Source organism: Mastomys coucha, unplaced genomic scaffold (assembly GCF_008632895.1).
Source record: "Mastomys coucha isolate ucsf_1 unplaced genomic scaffold, UCSF_Mcou_1 pScaffold5, whole genome shotgun sequence".
In the NCBI taxonomy this organism is placed as follows: domain Eukaryota; kingdom Metazoa; phylum Chordata; class Mammalia; order Rodentia; family Muridae; genus Mastomys; species Mastomys coucha.
In genome coordinates, this window is record NW_022196911.1 from 62,412,916 (window position 1) to 62,422,408 (window position 9,493).

General features: G+C 40.6%; 1 protein-coding gene across 1 annotated transcript in view; it reads left to right on the forward strand.

Moving 5' to 3' along the window:
• LOC116078680 (myosin-1-like) overlaps nucleotides 1–3,695 on the forward strand; it is a 24,343-nt gene extending 20,648 nt beyond the window's left edge. The window contains exons 35-40 of the mRNA XM_031354028.1: nucleotides 5–65; nucleotides 379–504; nucleotides 592–762; nucleotides 1,225–1,329; nucleotides 1,450–1,545; nucleotides 3,437–3,695. Of these exons, the coding sequence (XP_031209888.1) occupies nucleotides 5–65; nucleotides 379–504; nucleotides 592–762; nucleotides 1,225–1,329; nucleotides 1,450–1,545; nucleotides 3,437–3,589 (712 nt within the window). The 3' untranslated portion in view covers nucleotides 3,590–3,695. The remainder of the gene's footprint in view (nucleotides 1–4; nucleotides 66–378; nucleotides 505–591; nucleotides 763–1,224; nucleotides 1,330–1,449; nucleotides 1,546–3,436) is intronic.
• The last annotated feature ends 5,798 nt before the right edge of the window (nucleotides 3,696–9,493 follow it).

Sequence of the window (9,493 nt, forward strand, 5' to 3'; positions counted from 1 at the left end):
GCAGGAAGATTGCAGAGCAGGAGCTGCTGGATGCCAGTGAGCGCGTGCAGCTCCTCCACACCCAGGTGTGTAAATAAGTATGAAGGGGAAAATTCATGCATGGATATTAACATTGTTCAGAAATATACCCAAAATGTTTTATGAAGAACTAAGTTTAACATGTTTAACTGGGGAAGACTAACAACATTTTTTTTTTTTTTAATTTGACCTATGACATCCAGAATCGACTGTCCTTTTAAAATATGCTGTTGGCTCAGATAATTTATGGAACCCCTGAGGGATGCTAGTTAATAACTAGTTTACAGGCTTATTTGGACATCTGGCTTTCTAACTTTGTTCTTCAATATTTACTATTTCTGTATTTGGTATTTTAATCAGAACACCAGCCTGATCAACACCAAGAAGAAGCTGGAGACAGACATTTCCCAAATCCAGGGAGAGATGGAGGACATCGTCCAGGAAGCCCGCAATGCAGAAGAGAAGGCCAAGAAAGCCATCACTGATGTGAGCAGAGGGTGAAATGGAGATAGCGAGTCTGAATCCTGCAGGGCCTTGTCAGCCTTTAACCAACTCTGTTTTGTAACTCATCAGGCCGCCATGATGGCAGAGGAGCTGAAGAAGGAACAGGACACCAGTGCCCACCTGGAGCGGATGAAGAAGAACCTGGAGCAGACGGTGAAGGACCTGCAGCACCGTCTGGATGAGGCTGAGCAGCTGGCGCTGAAGGGTGGCAAGAAGCAGATCCAGAAACTGGAGGCCAGGGTGGGTGTCCTGGTCCACATGTGTTCCTCTCTTTCTAATCTAGCACATGACTGTCAATACTTAAGACATCTAGTCCTTGTAGGGGATCCTGAGATGAAAAGCAGATAGTCCCTGTTGCCTGACAGCTTAGGTTTGGGCACTTGAATGAAGACATCAGGATCTACATATAAAACAGCAGCAGGCCAGCTGAAGAAGTAGAAACTCACTGACTGAATAGATGACAGAAAATATTTTTATAAATCTGCCTTAGGGGGCTGAAGAGATAGCACCTTGGTTAAGAACACTTACTGCTCATGCATAGGCCCACCCATGTGATGACTTACAACCATCTGTAACACCAATTCCAGGGGATCTGATAACCACTCTGACCTGTGTGGTGCACATACAAGCAAACACTCATACACATAAAGTAAAATAAGCAAACCTAAAAAAATTTTCTTTTTAATCTACCTTTTTGTGTAGGTCCGTGAACTTGAAGGAGAAGTCGAAAATGAACAGAAGCGCAACGTTGAAGCTATCAAGGGTCTGCGCAAACATGAGAGAAGAGTGAAAGAACTCACTTACCAAGTAAGGAAAAGCCTTCTCTAGGTTCCTACCCCTATCCGCAAGACATTAAAAACCATAGATATATAAAAGAGTAGCGGTATTTATGCTTTCAAGAAACTCACACTTTAAAAAATCTTTCAGACTGAGGAAGACCGGAAGAACGTTCTCAGGCTCCAGGACCTTGTGGACAAACTGCAATCAAAGGTCAAGGCATACAAGAGACAAGCTGAGGAAGCGGTGAGATCAGAACCCCTGACATGATTGGGTGGCCAACAGACACCAGGAGGCTAAAAAAAAAATAAAAAGATGAGGAAATCATGGAAGGATCAGAAGAAAGTGACCTAGCGAGGGTCTAAGAAGGTGATGCAACTGGCCATTCCACAAGCCAGAGAGAAATGTACTAGTGAGAATAAGGATGGGGATGGAGCTCAGTGCAAGAATGTGGGCTTGATATCTCTGTGGCTGTGAGTCCAGTTGTAAGCATCAAACCCAACCCGTCAAAGTATAGTCCCTATCGTATTCTAGAGAGGGGAAGGAGCAACATGTGAGTTCTGTTCATGAATCAGCAAGACTGAGGAAGAGAGCAGTGTACCTGGGGCCAGAGAATCTGGCAGAAAGTAGGTCAGAAGGGTTTCTGGGGCTTGGAGAGAAGCCTTCATCATACAAATGCAATCAGGCCAGAGATCAAGGGAAATATTCCCTTCTAGGCTAGATGTGGCCTGCTTTTTATTCTTAAAAGTGTTCTTACTACAGTGTAGAGAAAAGATTGTTGGATAGCTCCAAGTAGGTGCAGGAAGGTATGCTGGGAAGTTTTTCAGGTTGGGTGTGTGTCTTGTATTAATGCAGAAATAAAACAAAGAGAATTGATGAGATTCGGGATTCTTTCTGGAGAGGGAAGGCATTAGGCTTGCCAGTAGGCTGGCCCTGGAAGTAGAAGGAAGCAAAGCAGGAATAATCCACCAAGTTGTGATGTTAGTAGCCAGGTGGGTGAAGTAAGATATAATTGAAATGGAAAGCGAAGGGCACCAGATGATCTGGGTGAGAAGGAAATAGGGATTCTACTTTAATTACATCACAAGTCATTGTTGCATACACACTAAAGAGGTCCAGGAAGTAGCTGAAGTGTCATACATAGTGTGAAGCCCAGAAGGTTCAGTAATGCTCTAACTAGGGGGTGACTGCAGCTCAACACCATCACATTTACCCTTCTCTGACTCATCCTAAGGAGTCAAGTGTCACTTGTGTCTCTGTGGATACATGTACCCCCTCCATGCAGATAAGGTCCTCTGTCCACTGGTGGCTTTTGTTTACCTCCTGAGCTCTTAGCTCTGAGTGGAAGAGAAAGAGGAGGAGGAGAGCAAAGAAGAAGAGAAAACAGACACGCGCGCGCGCGCGCACACACACACACACACACACAGACACACACACACACGCACGAGCACCTGCACACACCTCGCACCCATAGCCTGGCAAACCATGTAGCTTCCCTCCATTCTTGTTTTATTCTACTGCGAGGGGAAGACACAAGGGCTTTTCCAAGCTACCCCATTTAAGTAATTTTAAGCTTCATAAATGTTCTAAATCTGAATGTCATCTTTTTTCGAAGGTTCTTAATGAGACATTAAAAAAAAAGAATAATTACTGGAGACTAAATTAAAACTGGCCTTTCAAAATTCATTACTGTATCTTCAAGCATAATCAGAGACAACTTGGATTATTTTAGAGAATAATAAACATGTTTAATTTCTAAACTTTATTAAGTAGGGGATAATTTATGGCCCAAGTGGCAATAATTTATATTCAGTTTGATGTCACAAAGATTGCCTGTGTGAGTCTCGTTCATCCTCTGGAGCCTCAACAGCAGTGACAACAGAGCTTGGGAACCTGGCACAATCATAGTGGTGTTAGCTTTTCTGAAAGTTCAGGGACAATGTCATCTGTGTTTACCAATGACTGCATGAAGCATGCAGGGAGTTAACAGAGCCCCCAAAATGTACACCCTTCTCTAGTCTTCTTTGGAAATTTATTAGAGTGGATTGATTTTAAGCAAAAAGACACCCAAGATGCCCTGACCCTAAAGTCTAGAAATGTGAGCATTTCTTCCTTACAAATGCACTCTTATTCACAGGAGGAGCAATCCAATGTCAACCTGGCCAAATTCCGCAAGATCCAGCATGAGCTGGAGGAAGCCGAGGAGCGGGCTGACATTGCGGAGTCCCAGGTCAACAAGCTGCGGGTGAAGAGCCGAGAGGTTCACACCAAAATCATAAGCGAAGAGTGATCGATCCAAATGCAGGAAAGTGACCAAAGAGATGAGCAAAATGTGAAGATCTTTGTCACTCTGTTTTGTACTTATGACTTTTGGAGATAAAAAATTTATCTGCCAAGAGCTCGTCAGTCTCTTACTTCCCCTTTTCCACGGCGGCTGATCATTTTGTACACCAGGGAGAGAAAAAGAAAAGAATCATTGTGCTTACATCTATGACAAAATCCTTAGTCACTTAGGTTAAGCATGGAGAGCAACCAGGCCAAGCCCACTAAGTACCACACACAGGCTTGTGGGAAGACGGGAAAGCCTAGAGGCATGCCAAGGCATGCACGAGGAGCCCTGCTTGGCCCATCACCTGGATTGTGTTAATGAGGTTATTGATCAGCTTCCTGAAGGGATATGAATCACTCCACCCTAAGAGGAAGAAAAAAAAATCAATTAAAATGGCAGTTACATACATACAATCAGAGCGAGAATTTTAAAAATTGTCCGTAATTACTGTCAAAAATAGTTACTATACAAATCCTCCACTAAAGTGACAAGAATCAGTAAGCTGGGTTAGGAGTCTTTGCAATAATAGGTTCTCTACTTCCTGGTTATCTTTATGTAGAGATGTGCGGACTTGGTTGTCTATGGATGTTCAGATGCTTTTTATTGCACGTTTTCGACACTTAGGAACGGCAAGGGAGAATAAAGAATGAATTTCTCTCATTTCCATCCTTTGGAAGTTGCTGTATCTTAGTCCTCTTCCAGTTTTTGATAGACTACACTAATTAGCTATATATGCTGCATTTTTACATCAGTTACAGATATACTGCACACCACTTCCCTGCTTTCACGAACACACACACACACATACACTCACACATACATGCCTGCACACAGGTACACACACACATATGCATACAAACACATATATTTCTTTAATGGAAAATCTATCTGATGTTTATTACTTTGTCAGATATGGGCGAGCATTATGCAAAGCATCTTAATGATGGTATAGTTGAAAGAGTTTTACAAATCAAAATGTGATACCTTTGACTCCAAATATTTTAATTGCCATAAATTTGTTTAAAAACACATATTAAATGCACATTGACACCCTACTTTCTAGAACCACAAGACCACAAAATACATATAATATATTATACAGATGTGGAAAGTCTACTTATTATATAACACTTCACTTACTACTAGAAGTCCTAGCTTTTGAGCTCCAAAGTACCTCTGAACTTTAATGTATTGCAACAAATAAAAATCACAGTATATAAATGAAATTTTGACTGAAAAAATGTCAAGTGCCTAAATATTTCAGATAAAAGAAAGTTGTTAAATTGTATAGACCTCAGCTCTAGAAAATTCTCCCTGAGTTGATATGAAACACTATTTCTTTGAATCTAATAGGTAAGCATAGCGCTGCATCTTGAACTAGACTTTAAAATAATTTACAGATAAGTTTTAACAATCCTACCTATCCAATTTTCTGCTAAAGGTTAATACTTAATGCTACAATCGCATTGTCATTCTACCTAGCTAGGTGGATAGATGTCGGCAAAGAGGCAGAAGGAAGGAAAGGGCCTGGCTGTGCTGACATCTATTAGCTGAATCTTCACTTGATCATGACTGTACTAGAAAACACAAGATGTGTACGTGCCATTGATACTACCCCTTCACAAGCCTAAATTGAAATGGACATGTGCTCTCTCCCCGATTCTCTCTCTAACATCTATCCTTCTCTATGTGTGTCTCTCTCCCTGTCTTCCATCGCTCTCTGTCTCTTTCCATGTCTTTTTCTCCCTTCCTCCCCCTCCATCTCTCTCTTCACTCTGTCCCCATCTTCTTTTTCTCTTTCTTCCAGTCTTCTTCTCCTTTGTCTTTAGCTAGAAATATCTCTATCAATTGCTAGAACTAGTTTTAGTTTTTAAGAACTACTAGACTAAGACATGGTATCCTGTATTATTTGAAAAAACCCAATTCTTGGCCTTTGTTTTTACACACACACACACACACACACACACACACACACACACACACGTATATATATAGTGTTATAGTTATCCTACAAATACAACTTTGCTTACCCTTCATTACCCTCTAGCTCTTCCTTCTTTGAGGCTCAGGCTCATGTCCGCCTTTGCCTATAAGAAAAGACTTGCAGATGCATCTTCCTGCTGTGAGCCACAAAACAAAACTCTTGATTCTGTTCCAGCCCTTCTATGATCTATTCAATGCTGGGACTGCATTCTTAGGGAACTAACTGCTTGGTGGCCCAGAAGAGCCTTGATAGGAACGCTCCCCCCCACCCACAAAAAAAAAACCTGCAAACAAGTCATGAACTTTGAAGCATCAGCCCTATTGACAAAAGGTCCCAGAGTCTAGTCAGTCTACCTGGAAACAGCACTCATGTCTGCTTGAGATCCTGTTATCAGAACTGTCAACCACCACATTAGAGACCCCCAAATAGTCACAAAATCCAGCTCCAACTCTACTCAACCACAAACCTAGAGGCAATCCTTGGGTTGCAACAGGGTAAGGTCTTATGAGGATCATGGGTTGTATGACCTGGGCAAGTTCCCCCATGAAGCCACCCACCAGTGATAAAAACTTTCATTCCAGCTTTCTGAGTGTTCATGTGTGCTCTCTGGAAGAATTACCTCAAAACATAAAGACAGAACCAAAAGACCCAGTTCCAACATCTCAGTCAGTCGCACAAAAGAAATCTCGTGAACTCCAAGATGCATCATTTGAAAGTATCAAATTATAAGAGAGAAAAAGGGGAAATGAATGAGGAAAGGATAGGAAACACCACCAAGTATACAAATATATGGGTTGTGGGAGTACCAGAAAGAGAAGAATGAGAAAAGGGAACTTAAAGAAATGAACATTTCCCCCAATTGATACATTTCCCCAAATCTTTGGAAGGATGTAGATCCAGAATCACGGAAGCTGAAGGATCCCAAGAAAGGGCAACCCAAAGAAGACTACAAGACACATTATAGTCAGATTGCTAACACTTTTAAAAGCAGCAGGAGAAAAGTGGACTTTTCCCATGGGAACCTGTAGGAAGGAGGAAGCCTGTGGGAGGCTAACAGTTAAGTTCTCCACAAACCAGAAAACTTGCACACTCAGTTCTAAAAGAAATAACCACCAGGCAAAAATGTTGTGTACAGAAATATCCTTCAAAGACTTTTCTTTCTTCTTAAAAAAAATTTCTTGGCAGACAAGAGTTGAAAGAATTCATCAATGTAAGAGCCACATACAAGAAACAGGAGAATCAAGAGTGCTCTGCCCCCAGGACTCAGATGAGATCACCCTTTTCTCTCCTGTGACTGTCTAAGGTGGGACCAGCTAAGAGCTCACAGGTCATGGAAGCGGCAGAGCAGCTGGGACAGGGTCCTTCCTACCTCCATCTGCACCCAAGAGGTAGGGCTGTTTCAAAGGGGTTACCTTGCCAGGAGAGAGGTGGTCTCCCAGGAGTGCTGATGCAGGCTTACAGACCCACAGGAGGAACAAGCTCCAGCCAGAGACAGCAAGAACATCTAACAACAGAGATTACCAGATGGTGAAAGGCAAACACAAGAATCTTACCAACAGAAACAAAGACTACTTGGCATCATCAGAGCCCACCCAGTACTACTACAACAGCAAGTCCTGGATACCCCAAAACACCGGAAAAGCAAGAATTTAAAGTCATATCTCATGATGCTGATAGAGGATTTTAAGAAGGACATAAATAACTCGCTTAAAGAAATACAGAAGAACGCAGGTAAACAGATAGAGCCCTTAAATAAGAAGCACAAAAATCCTTTAAAGAATTATAGGAAAGAACAACCAAACAGGTGAAGGAATTGAAAAAAAACATCCAGGACCTAAAAATCGAAATAGAAACAATAAAGAAATCACAAAGGGAGACAACTCTGGAGATAGAAAAGCTAGGAAAGAAGTCAGGAGCCATAGATCCAAGCATCACTAACAGAATGTAAGAGATAGAAGAGAGAATCTCAAGGGCAGAAGACACCACAGAAAACATTTACACAACAATCAAGGAAAATGCAAAATGCAAAAATATCCTAACCCAAAACATCCAGGAAATCCAGAACACAATGAGAAGACCAAACCTAAGGACAATATGTATAGAAGAGAGGTAAGATTTCTAACTTAAAGGCCCAGTAAATATCTTCAACAAAATTATAGAAGAAAACTTCCCTAACCTAAAGAAAGAGATGCCCATGAACAAACAAGAAGCCTACAGAACTCCAAATAGACTTGACCAGAAAAGAAATTCCTCTCATCAATAATAATCAAAACACCAAATAGACAAAACAAAGAAAGAATATTAAAAGCAGTAAGGGAAAAAGCTCAAGTAACATATAAAGGCAGACCTATCAGAATTACACTAGGCTTCTTGCCAGAGACTATGAAAGCCAGAAGATCTTGGGAAGATGTCATATAGACCCTAAGAGAACACAAATGCCAGTCTAAGCTACTATACCCAGCAAAACTCTCAATTACCATAGATGAAGAAACCAAGATATTCCATGACAAAACCAAATTTACACAATATCTTTCCACAAATCCAGTCCTTCAAAGGATAATAAATGGAAAACTCCAACACAAAGAGGGAAACTATCCCCTAGAAAAAGCAAGAAAGTAATCTTTCAACAAAACTAAAAGAAGATATCCACATGAACAGAATTCTAACTCCTATAACAAAAATAACAAGAAGTAACAATCACTTTTCCTTAATATCTCTTAATTTCAATGGACTCAATTCCCCAATATAAAGATATAGGCTAACAGAATGGTTATGCAAATAGGACCCAACATTTTGCTCCATATAGGAAACCCACCTCAGTGACAAAGATGGACACTACCTCAGAGTAAAAGGCTGGAAAACAATTTTCCAAGCAAATGGTCTCAAGAAACAAGCTGGAGTAGCCATTCTAATATCAAATAAAATAGACTTTCAACCTAAAGTTATCAAAAAAGATAAGGAGGGACACTTCATACTCAGCAAAGGTAAAATCTACCCAGATGAACTCTCAATTCTATGCTCCAAATGCAAGGGCACCCACATTCATAAAAGAAACTTTACTAAAGCTCAAAGCACACATTGCACTGCACACAATAATAGTGGGAGACTTCAACACCCCACTCTTACCAATGGACAGATCATGGAAACAGACACTAAAAAGAGACACAGTGAAACTAACATAAGTTATGAAAAAATGGATTTAACAGAACCCCACATACACATAGAAGCTGAACAATGCCCTACTCAATGATAACTTGGTCAAGGAAGAAAGAAAGAAAGAAATTAAAGACTTTTAGAGTTCAATGAACACGAAGCCACAACATACCCAATCTTATGGGACATAATGAAAGCAGCCCTAAGAGGAAAAGTCATAGCTCTGAGTGCCTCCAAAAAGAAACTGGAGAGAGCATACACTAGCAGTTTGACACTTCATCTGAAAGCTTTAGAATAAAAAGAAGCAAACTCACACAAGAGGAGTAGATGGCAGGAAATAATCAAACTCAGGGTTGAAATCAACCAAGTGGAAGCAAAAAGAACTATACAAAGAATCAACCAAACCAGGAGCGGGTTCTTGGAGAAAATCAACAAAATAGATAAACCCTTAGCCAGACTAACTAAAGGGCACAGAGAGAGTATCCTAATTAACAAAATTAGAAATGAAAAGGGAGACATAACAACAGAAACAGAGGAAATAAAAAATATCATCAGATCCTACTACAAAAGCCTATACTCAACAAAACTGGAAAACCTGGATGAAATGGACAATTTTCTAAACAGATACCAGGCACCAAAGTTAAATCAAGATCAGATAAATGATCTAAACAGTCCCATATCTCCTAAAGAAATAGAAAACAGTCATAAATAGTCTCACAAGCAAAAAA